Here is a 17,965-nt window from a genome sequence, read left to right on the forward strand (position 1 = left end):
TCTAGACCTACAATGCTCCTGTAGTTAGGTTACAGTCATGAATCTGGTAGAAATTATTTTTCGAAACTGTGTATGAAATAAAAAATAAAGGCTCGGTAATATGACATGCCAATGGGAGCTAATTACGTGTTAAAAATATTATTTTTACGCTGCTAACAAAGTATATGTTTATAGTACAGTATATTGTGTATACTGTATACAGTGTAGGTTCACAGTGCATTTCTTTCCCATACTGTACAGTATATGAGTAGACGTCTGCATATATTGGTGACACTTGGAAGACATATTAATGGTGCTGAACATCTACGGTATGACTGTGCAGATTTTATGTTTTCACTTTTATTTATCTGCCGACAACGGCTTTTAGAAAATAGGAATCTTTCACAGGTGTGTACCCTACTTTATTTCAGGGTGTTTAATATCGACACAATTTATTTTCATTAAACACATACCCAAATTAACTCTCTTAATCTGAATTTTAAGCGAAAAATCAGGGGTGCAACACACCAATAGCTGATAACTTATGAAAACCTAATTATTTTAACAGTGTTTCATGCTGGTCTATCCAGTCCAACAGATACCACAGTCTTCCAGGACCAGGAGTGGACAGCCCTGACTGAATAATACTAAGCACAGCAACATATCTTTTGTTAAGAGAGAAAGATTCTTTTTGAACACACTTGCTATTGTCTGATCAATTTATATGCATATCGATTCTATGTGTAACAAATAGAAGTTTTATTTATATCCACATACATAGACTAAACTCCATTATCGTGTTTTTTTTATTTTCTTTGTTCTCTGTTTTCTGTAAAATTACTCATACCGGGGGCATTAGCAGAAAAAAAGCGCAGCTAACCTACGTTTTCTCTGAAAGGTACATGTTCATTATGAAAATCCTAGATAGAAATGAAAGAAAAATAAAAAATAAATAGAGCATTATACTGAAGCACAGGCTACATTTAATAAACCTCATTGTCAGTACTAGCTACAGTAGGATAAGCTCAGATCTGCATCCAGAGTGCACACAGACAGGAACCATAACTATTCAAATTTCTGTATTAACAATTATATGCTAATGTGTCATTTGGCTTGTGTTTTATTATTCCAGAATGATGGAATTTTAAGCAGCGATGCCGTGCTCTGAAAACGAATGTGCCTTAGTGTTTCTCTGATTAAAATAGATGAAAACAAGCTGCATAACATTCAGCAAGCAAAAAAAGAGGCATTTTAATGTATGAGAAAAAAAACTGGGAACTGCTGTATGGTCATTGAAATACAATCCAGGATTGTGTTTTGGCTTGATTTCATCAGGGGTATGGTCCAATTAGATTCCCTTTTCCTTGAGCTGAATACTGATATTGACATTGGCCCACTAAGGAAAACAAGAGTCAAACTCATCAGCATCTGTGTGGGGTGTAATTTACAATGCCTGCAGTAATGGTGGAAAGGATCTCATTTTTGGAAGAGCCCCAATCAAGTCAGCATCTCTGAGTCAACATTGCATGAACTAATCCCAGAAACACAATAGATGTTATTAGAGCAGGTAAGCCGTGGAGGCAGCTGATGAAGTAAAAGACATACAGTATGTATGACGGAGAATGATCTTGAGATTCGTTTTTTTGCACAAATGGACCAAGGGTGCCGCACAAAAAACAGCAACATTTTCTCTGGGAAAAGTCAGTTGGGAATGTAAAACTTCATGGAAGTGTTTCGGGCAACCGTTTCAAATGTACACATTGTGGTTCTCAGAATCATGCCAAAGGCATCCACAACCATTGTGCAGAGACATGTTTCTCATGGTCACTTGTTTGTTTCAGCAGGTGCTTGATCGACAATCTGGTCACGCTTCAATATCACGCTTACAGTGATTTTAAACACATTTTACTCTAGATTCAAATTACCATGAGACTGCGGCTCATGAGAAATAAATTAAGGTAACAGACAGCAGAAGGCAGAAGGTGATTGATCATAACTGATTGTGAACTTGCACAGGTACATACTGTACAGGGATCGAGGTTATTGTTATTGATACCATGACTGCAATAACACGGCCACTAACAATTGGAAGAAGAGGGTTGCAGAACTCCAGCACCGGCTTCTCCACGCAGGCCGTTCCGTCCAGCACTCACCTGCAGCAGGCTCTGCATCTCCGTCTTGAGCTGGCCAAGGTCACGCAGCACATCGCTGGCTTTCTTTACAGCAGCGCTGGCTGCCTCTTCGGCCTTTCTCGAACAGCTGGAGGGGGAGGTGAGAGCGGGAAAGGGTTCAGTCAGCAGGCTGCCAGGGCTGGAATGACATTCAGCATCTAAAAGATGACAGCACCTGAATACTGATGCCGTGCTGCAGTCATTCATTCAGCAGTGCGCCCCAGCCGTGCCTTTTAAAGCTCTTTGTTACATGCCACCTCATGCAACACACCTAGCTAACTATCAGCAGCAAACTGTTGATGTCACCTTCGCTTTAATGCATATCCTCCTTGGAACAAAGCACTTCAACAGTTCCATTAGCTAAATAGCTCTATTTAATATCTAAACATGAATACAGTATTCACTTTTCATTTCATTCTCTGTCCTGGCATTTTTCATTGAAATACTGCAAAGATTAATTCCGAACCTGAAAATCAACAAATACGAAACATTTATATACATATTTTACATGTACCACAAGCATTAATATACAAATCACTTATCAAGAAAATATTTCAATCTTAATTGAACAATGAAAAGAGATAAACTGTCCACTCTTTCCTATTGTACCATTCTTTTTGCTTGTTTTTTTAACCCTTTTATATAATTTCAGACTGTATTTTGTCAATTATTAATTTGAGAGCATTGCTATGCACTCATGAAATGATAAACTTGCACAGCTGCCCACTGATTTGGTGAAATGCAGACCAGCATGGGATGCATCCCACAGATAACACAGACTCAAAATCACCCTGTATTAATTTATATTTCCTTGAATTCTTGAACATTAATGTCCCCTTGAACACCTGATCATCAGACAGTACAGCTGTGTGCGCGTGCTATATCTGAATTTCTTTTTTCCCCTCTTCTCAGCTCCGAGCTACTTTGACAGGAAAAAATGTTGTTTTTTTTCTAAATTGTTGGTGGGAAATCTCATTTGAAATGTGCATTGAAAATGTAGCCAAGAGAAAAGTATGTTAGTGTGGGAGGATTTCTAGTTATTGCGATGGTTCTCTTCAGGCGCTGAGAGTCACACGCTGTGACACTTTCCACAGTTCCATCCTGCTAAGGAGATGAATACCTGGCTGGTATTGTAGTATTGCAGCAGGCAGCCTAAGGGTCATATAAAGGGCACGGCACACTGTGCCATGGATTGGCCCCAACATTGGCACTTATTTGACAATTTGTTTATCCATCATTTTCATTTTATTCGATTGTGCAAAAACTCGAATTATAAGTAAAAGAAATACAACAAATGATTGACAGCTATGTGGCAGGCTACATGAAAGCATAAAAAACGTAGTCAACCTCAGATTTAATACAAATTATACAAATAATTCAGGTGACAGAACTGTGGAAGCCGCAGATATGCCCAGTTTCACACGTATACCTGAACACAACAGTTCACGCTTTCGTTTGTCTCTAATGCCTAAAGCCATTGAGAGAGAAGGACTGCTACCCCTCAGGGTGGGGAGGCCACAGCAGAGGTAGAACTTAGTGTCAGAGTCTAAGGGAACTGAAACATTCACCCCCAGCAGAAACATCCAACCACACTGTTCGCAGAATGCAGACCTTGAAAACAATATGAATAACTTCACTCATTGGTTTTCTTCAATACAGTAGTTCTTCAGATATAACACCGATATCAGAATCATGCAAAATGAGAACAAAAACACAACCAGAAGAATCAAGATTTTCGACAACAACAATAATAAATAATAATAAAATAGTCATGGGCACCCCCCTCCATCTCCACAAGTGTGCAGTCTCACCTAGATGATGCGACGACATCCATAGTGCACCAGTACACTCACCACACACCAGCTCTCAGTGGGGAGGAGAACAGAGTGATGAAGGTAATTCATAGATGGGGATTATTAGGAGGCCATGACGTGAAAAGCCAATGGGAAATTTGGCCAGGACACTGGGGTAACACCCCTACTCTTTTCAAGACATGCATTTTTAATGACCACAGAGAGTCAGGACCTCGGTTTTACGTCTCATCCGAAGGACGGCGCCTGTTTACAGTATAGTGTCCCCGTCACTATACTGGGGCATTAGGACCCACACAGACCGCAGGATGAGCGCCTCCTGCTGGCCCCACTAACACCTCTTCCAGCAGCAGCCTTAGTTTTTCCCAGGAGGTCTCCCATCCAGGTACTGACCAGGCTCACACCTGCTGAGCTTCACTGGGTTGCCAGTTGTGAGTTGCTGGGTGATCAAGCTGCTGGCTATAAAAATGAAAACTTTACAATTTTTACATTGGGCACAACCTCCCTGAGTATTAAGATGGTTCTGGCAGTGCTGATGTGTAGACCTGACCAGCCTCTGGACAGAATGCTGTGGGATGTTCTGCCAGTGCCTGGTAGCTGCGGCCAGCTGGTGAAGGTCAGCCATTGGCATTGGCACGTTGGTCCCACAGATGGTCTACTGGCTTCAGATCAAGAGAAAAAGCAGGCCTTGGTAAGTGCTCAACACTTGTTTCCTGAAGCTGAGCCAGTGCGACCTTTTCACACGACGTCACTGTCCTGCTGGAAAATCTGGCCCAGTTGGCTTGCAGCAACAGAAAAGCTGTTGGCTCAAATGCTTTGGAAGTGTACTGCTGAGCAGTAAGTTTGCACCAAAGACATTCTTAGATTAGAGGAGTCTCCTCCCCACATCACCACACTTCCGTCATCCAACACACATCCACCATCAGGTCAGGATTCTGGACGCATCACTAGAAGGCTGTGGATCCTAATTTTACACAAGATGCTGCTGTTGTACCCTTGAGCAAGGTACTTCACCCAAAATGTTCCAGTAAAACACCCAGCAGCAGAAATGGGCACAAATGGAAGAAGCTTTAGATAGAAGCATCAGCCAAATTAGTTAACAATAAGGTCTGCCAAAGGCAAGGGGGCATTCAGCAGTGAGTAAAACACTGTACCAATCACTCTGCCACAACTTTAGGCACTCACTGGCCCACAGAAATGGACAATTTTGTTTCTCAGCTACCAACATTTCCCCCCCTATCAATTTCATGTCTATGGTGAGCCTGGTCATACATGCAGACTGATGCTAACATGCAGACTGTTTCTTCCTGGAAATACTCATACTGTTGCCACTGCAGATGTGAGTGCTCAGCCAGCACGCTGCCCATCAGTCCTCAGGAAGCACCTGTCCTCTACACAGCCAGTTCCCTGGTTTCTCTGAACTATTTCATTCTCCAGACAGCTTCTCTCACAGGCAGACTGACTTCAATCATGCCAATAGCAATCAGGCCATCTTCACTACTCAAGCATGGGCTTTGAGATAATTAAAATCATTTCTATTTGAACTGATACTTATTCAGATTCTTAATCAAGTCATTTCAGCAGCTTTAACTCGACTAAAATATCAAACATTGCACATCTAGAGTTTTTATGAAATCACATGAAGTGAGCTCAGCATTTTATTCTAAGGAAAATTACTACTCAAACAATTAACAAACCTATCTTTTTGCTCTTTAACATGTAAATAATGTGAGTGCACCATCAGAGCAATTAATATTAAATGCAAGACTGCTGTGTTTTCCTTGCATTTAGATATTTTACAGACTGAACAAATCAGGAAAGAGAAGCCTTTTCTAATAATTGTTTGAGAGAACAGCACAAATATATGAAGAACAACGGGTAAATCAGCTCTCACAGCAAACACCCAGAACACATACAATGATGGAACAGCCCTGGGGAAATACACTCAAACAGTTTATTACAAAAGGTCTTATGTTAACGTTTGATAGGGAGTATTTCCTTAAAATAATCTGTACTTAAACTAATGAGTTAGAGAATATCTGTAAAATATGAAAAAGGTGGCTAAAAGTCTTACAAAAACAGATATCAGAGGAATAATTCCATACTATGGACGCTTTAGACCTTTATCGGTGTGGGATTACTGAAGCTGCGTTGCTGTTATTTACTAGCTCCAGATCTGGCCTTTTTGAAATGTAATTTTGTGCTATTGATCACATGGAGACTTTCCGTTTTGCTAGATAAAAGTAATTTTAGAAATTAATTAACAGCTCTACTTTGGAGAAGCTAGAAGCTGTTTTTTTTTATTCCCGACAGAAAATACATGACAGGAATCTATCTGAATTAAATTGCTAAAACTGTCATTCAAAGATTAAAGTGCTAATTGCGTCAGAAACATGACATGTTTTTACAAAAGTAGCTTTCTTTTAAGCCAATTTCTGGGCAATTGTGTGCTTTAACACTTCTGTATTATACATACTGCTTACATAACATCTGTTTCTATCTAGCTCCTAAGTGCTGCTCACATATTGAGAAGCAAAACCAGACTGGTATATGAGGGGGGGGTGAAAGAAACATTTTTGACAGTTTAGTTGAAAAAAGTTTTTTTCTCCACAGCCTCTGTCAGCCTGGCTTCAGAGAAGGAGAGGGGGAGAGTGACCTGGATTTTTCACACTGAGCTGTGCCCAGAATGCAAAGGTCAGGCTTCAAAAGCACAATGAATCCTCTGGTGCTGAATTGAAATGGAGCCGTAGCAGACAAAGTCTGGTGAGCATGCCAGTCACCTCCCAGAGCTGCTACAGCACAAGCCACGCTGATTGGATTATTTTAAACGCAAGTATGCCAAGAACTTAACCCCTCAGCCACCAGCCTGCCTTCTGCGTTCATTCCTGCTCGGCCCAAAGTTAATATCCACTGCAGCAAGAGTTATGGTTAAGCCAGTAATGGAATGGAATCACATAAATTGCACAGGCGTCAGAAGCTGGCAATGGTACAAAATTGCAAATCACTGTCTAAGAGGTACCAGCCTTTTAGAGTGCTTGAAATATTTATAGCATATTCTATGTACTGAGAGGAAAGAAAGCTGAAATCAGCACTTTGGCAGACTTATTATATTACTAGGAAACGTAATTATTTTCTTCCTGTCCAATGTCTTAAACGCACAATATGATACGATAGGTGAAAGGTGATATGAATGAGTTCCTAGAAGAAACAGTCCATTGGTCCAATCTCTGGGAAACAAAAAGGTGCTTCTGGAGCATGGAGTACGTTCTGTGCAAAGGAAAGCACTCTTATCAGGAAAGACTAATTTTAAATGTGCTTAAAGGTTTTTCTTTTATTGTTTTTAAGTCCTACAAAACAGTTGGTACTATATGATATTTATTTCTTAGAAATACAGATGCATTATTCATTTTCTGTGGAATAAAATATTTCTCATTATTTGCTCAGAATGAAGAAAGTATTTTGTCTAGGTCTGGTGTGTGTGTGTGTGTTTACTTCTTAGAACCTGTTGTGCAGAATGAGATTCTAAACCCCCGAAACATAAGCAAATGAGAAATTAGACTGAAACTGAGAAGTTCTTAAATTAGTCCTGCAAGCCTGTAAGTATACAGTATGAACATACCTTCACTCTCAACTGATACAGAGCAGCAATAACTTGTGTATCATGGTGACCAAAACTGCACACATTATTCAATATGTGGCCTTACTATTGTATGGTACAACTTTTAATACAATATGTCTTGATTTAAATGTTATTATACATAAATTATATATACCAACATTCTGTATGCATTTTTATTTTTTCCCCACAGAACACAAACAATTATATATATATAATATTATAAAATATAATATTATTATAATATTATAGTCTTTTTCCAAGCAGCTTTTTGAAGTTGATTATTAAATGCTTTATACAGTATACAAGAGTTCTTTTTTTGTTATTTGTGAGCAACACTCTGCACTTAACAAAGAAAAACCTGTATCCCAGTGGACAGTTATTGATTGAAGTTTACACCGATAGTCATGAAAACAGAGACTGTAGCAAAAGCACATCTGTTATGTGCCCTCTGTTCATAACCAAATTTCAGAGAAACAGAAGGTCTGTCTGTCTTGTAATCAGAAGAAAGGCTTATGTGATCTGATTAAATTTATTCCTTTGTTGAGTGGAAAAGGCCATAAAGCTTACACGGACAATTTATTTCTGTAGCCCACGCCAAACGCCACAATGTGTAATAATTCTAAATGTGCAATCGATAGCAACAGGAGAAGCTGCATCTGGTCTGGCTGGGGGTGGTAATGACCATTTAATGCGGGGTTTGTGGAAGCCATCTTATCCAGCAATTTTAAGATGGGGAGAACATAAATCTAATGACACAAATGAAATAAAACAATGTGAAATAATAAATACAGAAGAACACACAACAAGGGATGTTATGTTAATACTGTACAAGGCTTCAGTAAGACCTCATTTAGTATAGCACCTTACAATTTTGGTCACCACAATACAAAAAAGTCACAAAACAGTCACGCAATCATGTTGTTTAAGTTGGTCCCCAGCTTCTTACAGGAAATTACAAGATTCCGCGGATGGATTCTGTACTCCAATTCAATTGAGCTAGATGAGCCAAATGTTTTAATGTAAATAAAGCATTTTAAAAAGTTTAAGCCCACATACACAACAATAAAACTTGAATCAGCTAAAATTCTAGAGTTCTAGACAACTAGAGTTCTACACTCTAGTGTGAAAATCAGGAAGCACATAAGACTTTACTTCACCTTTGGGTATACTTGAGGTATCTCTTAAAAAAGACAGGGAAGTGTTCAAAATAATCTCCTGACTTAAATGTAGATTTCATTTACAGTCCATATGGTGCTGCTTACCTGTCTCTGTCTGAGTTAATTTATTTTCACAGCCCTCCGCTCTGAAAACCTGACAAAACTGGTAATGATATGCAGGTCTTTGACTTGACAGAATCACAACAGTGTCACAAAGTTCACTGCCAATGAGTCTGCTCATGAAAAAAAACAGACAGGGACAATATCCTGTGCTAAGGCATTGCTCCGATGTTGGATCTATGGAGTTTATGTGAAAACATTCAAAATTAAAAAAATGGGTGTCAAAGACTGGCAGACACAGAACAATACATTTGTTTTCTATTAGTATCTGCATTAGTCTTGGTGTCTGGAGTGTGTGTGTATGAATATAGAAATACATATACTGTATAAAATTAATTGGTAGTCATCAACACCTGTAGAACTGCACATTTAGTTTTAGTAATTTTTAATTGATGAAACAGTCAAAACACATCATGAAGGTGAACTAGTCAAATTTTGGATTATCCTTAAAAACATAGATATCCCTAATTTCATTATTTGTAACAACTTTGAATTACAACAGCTGGAGCTGGAAATAGCTGGAAAACTGAGTCAGGACTATAGGACCTGTTCATGATGACAGAGGAGACTAAAGTAATAGGAACTCTTCCCTCAATGCCACTGGTGTGTCAACAAAAATCCTTTTAAACAACTGAACCTCTGCATCTAAAAGAAAGCTGAGTACCTCAAAAGGATCAGAGAAGGGGAACCTTCTGTTCATACAATATAAAAGAACTGCATTCTTAACAATCCAATAGTTGAAAATATAAGACCAGACCTGGAGAATCAAAATCACCTCTAAATTCCAAGGTAAACAGATTTTTCTTTGTTGGCTTTCTAAAAAGTAAACATAAAATAAAATGTCACACTGTGGCTCCTACTGTGATGATCCATTCAACCCAGTAAGACATGGTATCTTCAATCGGTTTTAAGATATTACAAATCTCAAAGTTTCAATCTATTTCAAGAGGGACTGTGAAGTTCTTTATATGTGCCTTGATTGATTCTAGTTCTTCTGAACTGCATCAAATTGATTTCCATGTAGATACAGGATGTAGAGGAGAATGACTTTATAGAGGTCACAGTATGCTAATGGTGTATTCTAAGTAAGTGTAGAATTGTTTAAATCTTTTAGATATTTTAATTCAAATGTCCACAAAGACATCAGTTTTTGATGTATAGGTCATAATTAATTATCAGATCCTTAAGAATTATTTTGGTTTCACATTCTTTTTTTGTTTTTTTAAGACCCTCTTATTATCACCATTTCAGAGCAAAGCAATCAGAACTACAATCCCAAGAGAGGGTTGGCATTTGAAACAAAGGTGAGAATCAAATCATAGTGGTCAATTCAGCAGAAGTTACCAAAACCTCTTCTGCAGGATCTGCAGCCTGTGCCTCTGCTTCTGTCTCTCAAAAGAGTAAAAAACCCAAAGCTTAACTGTTATATCTTATTACTCATAATCTGTTTTAATGTACAGAATAAGTTTTAACCAGCCAATGTTTTGCTGTGATTATAATGTTTCTACTCATATATTTACAAAACACTATTGTCAAAGTCACACATAGTTGTAAACAACTATTCACAAACATTTTCAACATGTCTCTGGCCCAAGCTGTAGTCCCCACCTGCTTCAAGACAACCACCATCATCCCAACACCGAAGAAAACCACAGTAACATGACATAATGACTACTGCCCGGTAGCACTAAGCCCTGTTATCATGAAGTGCTTTGTGTGGCTGGTCATGGGGCACACTAAGGACACCATTCCAGATACACTGGACCCGTACCAATTCGCCTACTAGACCAACAGATCCACAGATGATGCAATCTCCATTCCTATACACACTGCACTATCCCATCTGGATAAAAAGAACACATACACAAGACTACTATTCATCAACTTCAGCTCAGCTTTTAACACCATCATTCCAGAGAAACTAGTCAAGAAACTCAGTGTACTGGGTCTCGAAACCGCCCTCTGCAACTGGATTCTGGACTTCCTGACAGGCAGAGCCCAGGATGTCAGGCTTGGAAACCACACCTCCGGCATACTAACTCTGAACATTGGGGTCCCCCAGGGTTGAGTGCTTAGTCCAAAGCTTTACTCCCTCTACACCCACGACCACAAAGCCCTACAGCGGGTGGTGAAAACTGCCCAGGACATCACTGGGGTTGCCCTCCCATCCATCCAGGACATTTATGACAGACGGTGCTTGAGGAAAGCTCTAAGCATCATCAAAGACCCCACACACCCTAGCTACATTGTTTGACCCCCTACCATCTGGAAAGCGGTACCGGAGCATTCGGGCCCGGACTATAAGACTCAGAGACAGTTTTTACCCCCGCACTGTCAAACTATTAAACTCCCAGCCTCTCTCACCTACAATCCAAACCCTTACAGTCCCTTCTCTCTTTATCAAAACTTAAACAGACATTGGAATCTACATCTACCTCATGTCAAGAAGTTCACTCCCCATAATTATGTAAGCTTTACTTCATTCTGTTGATATGATTTTGCACAACTGATGTTCTTTTGCACATTACCTATTACCTGTTGTTGTTTTGCACATTGCCTGTGCAACATTGCCTGTTGTCTCTGTCTTTCTTTTCTTATACAATTGTATGATGTATTTTTTACTACTTACTGTACCATCTGAGTGCTAGCTACTGTAAATAGCATTTCGTTACAACATATACAGTACCTGTGTATGAGTATTATGACAATAAACTTGAACTTGAACTTATTTGAAAGGTCAAACATCAAATAAATTAAAGGTGTGGTGAGGTCAGGGGGAACCTTTGACTTTCTTCCTACTGCTCAGAGAAAATCACCATGTTATGAATTGCAATAGAGATCAGAGATGCACTCTGGGCAACACAAGGTCAGGTCACCACTGTATAACCTTGATTTACTTTAAACAAAGCAGGTCTGCTTTGCTTTCAGAGGAGTTGCGGCCGGAAACATCCTACCTGTAAAGTCAATTCTACTGAGTCTCCGGGCGGTAGGGATCTGAATTGCCATAAGCAGTACTTGATTAGCACTCCAGTTTAACAAGAATATAAGGCAAGTTACAAATAAGAGGAGGTCTTTCACCCTCATTTGGTGACCAGTAAGCAAGTGATTTGAGAATCGTATCAAGCCTTTTTTTAAAGAAGTAAGGGTATCAGCTTTAACAACATGGCTGCATCGATTTCTCCAGATCCCCACAACCCTTTGTGTAAAAAAGTACCTTCTGTTCTCAGTTTTAAGTGCACTTCCACATTAACTAGCTCCCATTTGTGTCCTCTGTTTTGTGGTTCAATGTGATCCTCGAAGTCCATGGGGTAGTCAATAGTCTAGAGAGCAATGAGTACTTTATATCAGGTCCCTTCAAAGACTTTTCAGTTTAAGAGTAAAAAGATTCAGTTCTTTTACTGTAGCTTGTCAATGTAGAATATTTCTTTGAGCCCAGAGATGTATTTAATTACTCTTCTCAGGATCCTGAAGTGGTAACAAAAATTATACACAATGCAAAATGATCAATATGAAGTTTCACTGTAGAATTTTAACAGATCATCCCTCGGTTAAAATTTTGCACTAATCCAATAATCAATATATATTCTAATATGTTGTTTTCATTGTTTCTCTGCATTGTCAAAAAAGTTTCTACATACAGTCTTCACATTCTGTTTCCTTCTATACTATCATTATACACTTTACATTTCTGCTATCAATTACAGTTTTGTTCCTGTCAATAATAAATGTCATCTGTTTTTGTTAGTAATACCATATTTCGAATTGCCCATTGTGTATTTTAACATGTCAACCTGACCTCAAACCCAGGATCATAGAGCTCAACCTGTGCTCAGCTGAAGGTCCCTGGGATTTGAACCCGGTACCTTCCAGTCAGGAGCTAGACGCCCCTGTTTTCTGAGCTACCTCGGCTCCCCTCCGAATGTCAACCACTTCTAAATGAAGAATTCATCATTTATGAGAAGGTTTTATCAAACGATTTCTGAAAATTAAATGTATCATGTTTTCTACCTTGTTTGTATCCATTACTGCGAATAGTTATTCAAAAAACTCTAACAATTGAGTTAAGCGAGATTGACCTTTTCTAAATCCATGTTGACTGCAGATCCACTAGAATCCTATTACCACACAGATAATCGTCTAGTTTAGTTCTCATTATCTTTTCCATAACCTCACAAGTAAGATATTTCTACAATTACTCGGTTAAATGTGTTCACCATTACAGATAGGTGTCACATTTGCAATTTTCCAGTCAATGGATTCTACCCCTGTCTTCAGTAACTGTTGAGTTTAGTTAACAGTCTATTAATAATCTGTCGTTTCCTTATAATGGGCAGAATACCATAAGGCCCTGTAGATTTTCTTAAGTGCTTCAAATAATTGTAACATTTTTGCTTCTTCTATGCAAATACAATGTGATATAGACATTTGTCTTTGCTCAGCCTGAGCCACGTGGTGAATTATTTTCTCGGCAACACCTGAATAAAATATTAAATTAATTAGCTCTTTCTCTTTCATCATCTACAAGTTACCCATTACCTCTGAGACACTTCACTTGTTTTACTCTAGAAAAAAACGTTTTCTTTAGAAAAAAACTTTTACTTTAGAAAAAAACGTTATTATTTAATGTAATCTTCACTGCAGTGTTCTTTTCTATCTCTTCGTTGCACTTTCAAATACACAACACAGAGAAAAACTTTGTGAAAGCCGAGGTTGGTGTGAAGCCTTGTATATTTTAGACCTAAAATATAATTAGATCTTTGTGATAGTGTTAAAGAAAGATAAGAAGATAGCATGATTAAATTATATTATTTTGCATTGTTTGTCTTGCTATGATATAATGTCTTTATATAATTACTTATATTATGTAGATAGATTTGGATTATTTAAATAACAAAATTAATCCAACAGTAAACACCCTCATGTTAATAAGTATGTGAAGCCTCACTCAGAAACTATTGGCACCACTGTGAGCAGCAATGACTTAAACCAGATGTTTCCTGTAACTGTTTATCAGTCGCTCACATCGGCTTTTATGAATTTTGGCCCACTCTTCCTTACAGAATCTCTTTGAGTCAATAATACTTGAGAGTTGTCTTACATGAACAGCTCGTTTCACCATAACACTAGAAATTCATGCCAATCCAAGATGTGCAATTGCTTCTTCTTCTACCAGATCTATCTTGTAGATCTGCTTGTAGGGTTAGGATCATTGTCTTGCTGCATGACCCTTTTCTGCCCATCACCACTGATGAATGGGTAGCCTGGCTTCTCCAGACTTTTCCTGATACAACACCGAATTCTTGGTTCCATCAATGATGGTGAACCATCCAGATCCTGAGGCAGCAAAGTAGCCCCAAACCTTGAGGCATCCACCATCACGTTTGATGGTCAGGTTGTTTTGTTGTAGTGCAGGGTTTGATTTTCGCCACACAAAAACATTCTCATGCTCTTTTGAAATTTAATTGAGAATAGCACACCACGTGCACAAAGTTTCTGACCATGATGCAGTCCTTGTTTAGTTGTTACCCACCTTGAAATCACCTGATTCTAATTACTTTTTCAGTTGTTCTAGGTAAACAAGACATTCAATTATTATTTCACATACAATAATTTTGTTATCTATCATGTAACATGAAATTGTAATTGAGTGTATTGGAGATTGACAAACTTTTTCTCTGCACTATACACTAGATTTTTTTACTTGTTCTAGCAATTAATTCTGGATAAGTTTGGATGCTGTTCTTTTTAAATTGTTTATTTTAATTATTTTTTGCTCCTTATTTTTCTTTGTTAGTTGAATAAACCATTTGATCTCTTGTATCTGTCTTAGTCTTGGAATAAATCTGTTCTTTAAACTGTTGTCTGATTCCATACCTATCCTGTCCCATTCTACTGCTTTTATACAATATTTTGTACTCTACCTGTACAATTTAAAAACCTGTACTTTGTACTCTGCCTGTACAATTTTAAAATATATTTCAAAGAACAGCAAATTCTGATCACAGTTGCCAAACAGTTCTTTCACTTCTTTTTCTTAATCTGTCTTGATTTTTGAACAGACTGGATGAAAGCAGTCACTGGCCATGTCTCCTATTGAAGAAAGGGTCTCGACTCCTTGAGATTCATATCCCCTTCTATTCTTGTCAAAAGGTGCAGAAATAATGACCCCTCTGAGGTTTGGAATAAAACCATGTCCAGTTCCCTGAAGTATTCATGTTTTGTTTGTCTTCATTTCATGTTATGTGCATTTTCAATGTTGAAGTGCAAACGTTTTCCAATCAGTGGAAAACAACAAAACAACACCTGCTGCTACTAGCAACAAAAAGAACGTCTGTGCTTTGCTTTGTTTATTGTGTTGTGTTCAATTATTGGATTAATTGATTTGTTTTACTTTATGTGAGTGTAAATTCCATAGTCTTTTTGTACTGTTAGATATTTGCAGTTATTTAATGTCCTCATTGTACTTTTTTCCGATAAATGTGTCATATGAATAAAGAAACATTATTATTAATATTGTTTTACAACTACTGTGTGTGCAAACGATAAAAAGAACATGAGATATGGACATGTGTGGCACCTGTTTGCCTTAACATAAAAGGAAAAACATTTTTCTGAATTTTTCTGAAGGCAGATGATCAATGCAATTCTAAATACATTATTTTAATATAGGAAGTGACATAAAAAAGAAAAGTTTAACCCACCCAGACATTAACATAACAATTGTGTATCCATTGATCTTTTTGCATCTACTATCTCCTTTAATTCATGTTCAAGGGAACAAGAAAACTGTTAAGGAATATCTTTGGAGTATATGAAGAGCGGTTTTGCATAACGAATATCATAAAGTGGCAATCGGTCTTACTCTGACAGGGCATAGACTTCAAAATGATTTCTTAGCTCTATTTATATGTTTCCCCAAAAGACTTCACTGAAATACAATTGCAGAGGCACAGAAAGGCTTCAAATAAACATGCTCCAGTTTTCAGATACACAACCAGCTGAAATCTGAATCACCAACTAGGGAACAAAATGTCAGGGCTATGTATTTATAGTTGTACTGTACAGCACTGTGCACAGATAACGCTAACCAAACAAACAAACAAACAAATATTAACCCCCCTCTTTAAAAGTTTGCAGTGGCATCAAAAAATAAGAATGAATGAAAAATTATTGGCTGGATCTCTAGATTTGATAGCACACTTCCCCAAAAAAACAGCAGCTTTACCAAAAGACACAGGCAGAAATAATGTGTTTTAGCTCATCTTGGGCTAGTTTTCATATTTTCCTCAGAATCGTATGTGAAAAGGCATATTTGTCTAAGACTGCTGGGTTTGTCCTTAGCATTTTTATGTAAAGAACACACACATTAAACAAAGAGTTGCGGATTCCTTTGTGCAAACATTCCTGCTGGCGCATTCATTAATCTGGGTAAATTCTTAACACTTGAACAACTTCCCTGCGGCTGTGGACTAACAGCCTTTACCAGTGACTCACTAGACACAGTACCCCATATACATTTACAGATTCTGTGCTTTCTACACCATTCGTGTAGCAGCACACCCTGTTACAGTGGCACAAATAAAATGAAAGAAAAACTGATAATCCACCACCCGCTCCCTTCCTGCCAAAGCCCTGATGATGTATGCCGTTCAGTTCCACACTTGAAGCTCCGATGATCAGAATGAAAATTTCCTGTTGGTGTGGTTTACCTTCTTAAGCCTCGAGCTTAACGTTGACCTCAGAAGTCCCTTCTTAAATTTATCACATTGCTGTAAAAAGTCCATTTGCATCAGTGGCTGTTCTGGCAGGCTATCTGGTTACAGTTTACATAACAGTGATAAAAACGCACTCTTGGGTTGGACCTAACCTTTGAACCCCAGCCTTACAGACACTCAGCTGCTGGTTTTAAGTCGAACCCCACTCTTAGAGAGCTCATTTTACAACTGCAATGATGAGAAGCCCACTCACTGCCAGGAGCCAGGCTGCTTTTTCTTTCCACAGCTTGAAAGCCAAGTGGTCTTCACTGACATAGTCATTTACTATGGGAGTCTGTTGCGTGTTTCATATTTCTGCAATACAATAGATAGGAAAGAAAGTAGTCTTTCTTTGCAGAGCATGCTTGTCAGTGTGATAGGTATATAAAGGGAGACCACAGCAGTTGCTGGTTACATTTTGTATTTTTTTACTTTCTGTCTACGAGCCATTGGACACAAAATATATAAAATTCATTTGTTAAGCTATTTCTTGCACAGTTGACTTAAACATTCTACAATTCAGCTAAAGAAGAACATTGCAAAAGAATGGACACAGTATATTAAAACATATGTATTAACCAACAGTTATCCTACTTTAACCCTATAGCTCCAGGCACATTTAAATTGGATATTCCAAATGGATATTCATTTATGCGCCTATACTGATAAAGAGAGGGTTTATAGGAGCTTCCCTATAAATCTAATTTAACAGCATTTCTGCTCACTCTGGCTGAAAATGGCAGAGTGCTGGCCCTAGGGGGGCTTTTCAACAGGCTACAACTACTTCCAATAGCTCTCCTCCCTGCTGCTTGCCAGTATACAATTTACTCATGGTGTGTGGAAGACGCCTTTCCAAGCTATGGCATACTGTATATATTATATAATACATTTCAGGACTAAGGATTAGTTTATACTTCAGGGTTATGCGAATGGTTACATTTATAAGATGTCACAGAGCTGATCTTAATGATCAACCTGATGGAACTGGAGCCTAATGACCAGGTTCCGAGAAATGATTGTGGAAGTTTTTTTGGCCTTAATCTCAAATGCTGTAAAAGAGGTCCTGTGAAAATCTAAACATGACACTTTAATGCCGACGTCACGCTACACAACTTTTCCTAGTCGTAGGGGTGGGCAGTGAGCCGGATGTGTACTTGTGAGATAATGTGCCCATTATATTACACGTTATAGCGCAATACTAATTTGTTTACAATATTGTATACAATATAGGTGTTTTATATTCTTAACTGTGTTTTATTTTTGCAAATTTGTTCTATATTTACAAAGAAGAATTATATTTTTGAAGTAAAGATGTTTATTAGTGGAAATCAATGCCTGTGTTACATTTTTCAAG

General features: G+C 38.1%; 1 protein-coding gene across 10 annotated transcripts in view; it reads right to left on the minus strand.

Annotated features, from left to right (window-relative positions):
• Positions 1–17,965, minus strand: part of kiaa0586 (KIAA0586 ortholog) — a 177,236-nt gene that overhangs the window by 89,847 nt on the left and 69,424 nt on the right. For all 10 annotated transcript variants that reach the window (XM_088647581.1, XM_088647580.1, XM_088647579.1 and 7 more), the window contains one exon: positions 2,133–2,238. In XM_088647581.1, the coding sequence (XP_088503707.1) occupies positions 2,133–2,238 (106 nt within the window). The remainder of the gene's footprint in view (positions 1–2,132; positions 2,239–17,965) is intronic.

Source organism: Lepisosteus platostomus, chromosome 10 (genome assembly GCF_059453375.1).
Source record: "Lepisosteus platostomus isolate fLepPlt1 chromosome 10, fLepPlt1.hap1, whole genome shotgun sequence".
Lineage (NCBI taxonomy): Eukaryota > Metazoa > Chordata > Actinopteri > Semionotiformes > Lepisosteidae > Lepisosteus > Lepisosteus platostomus.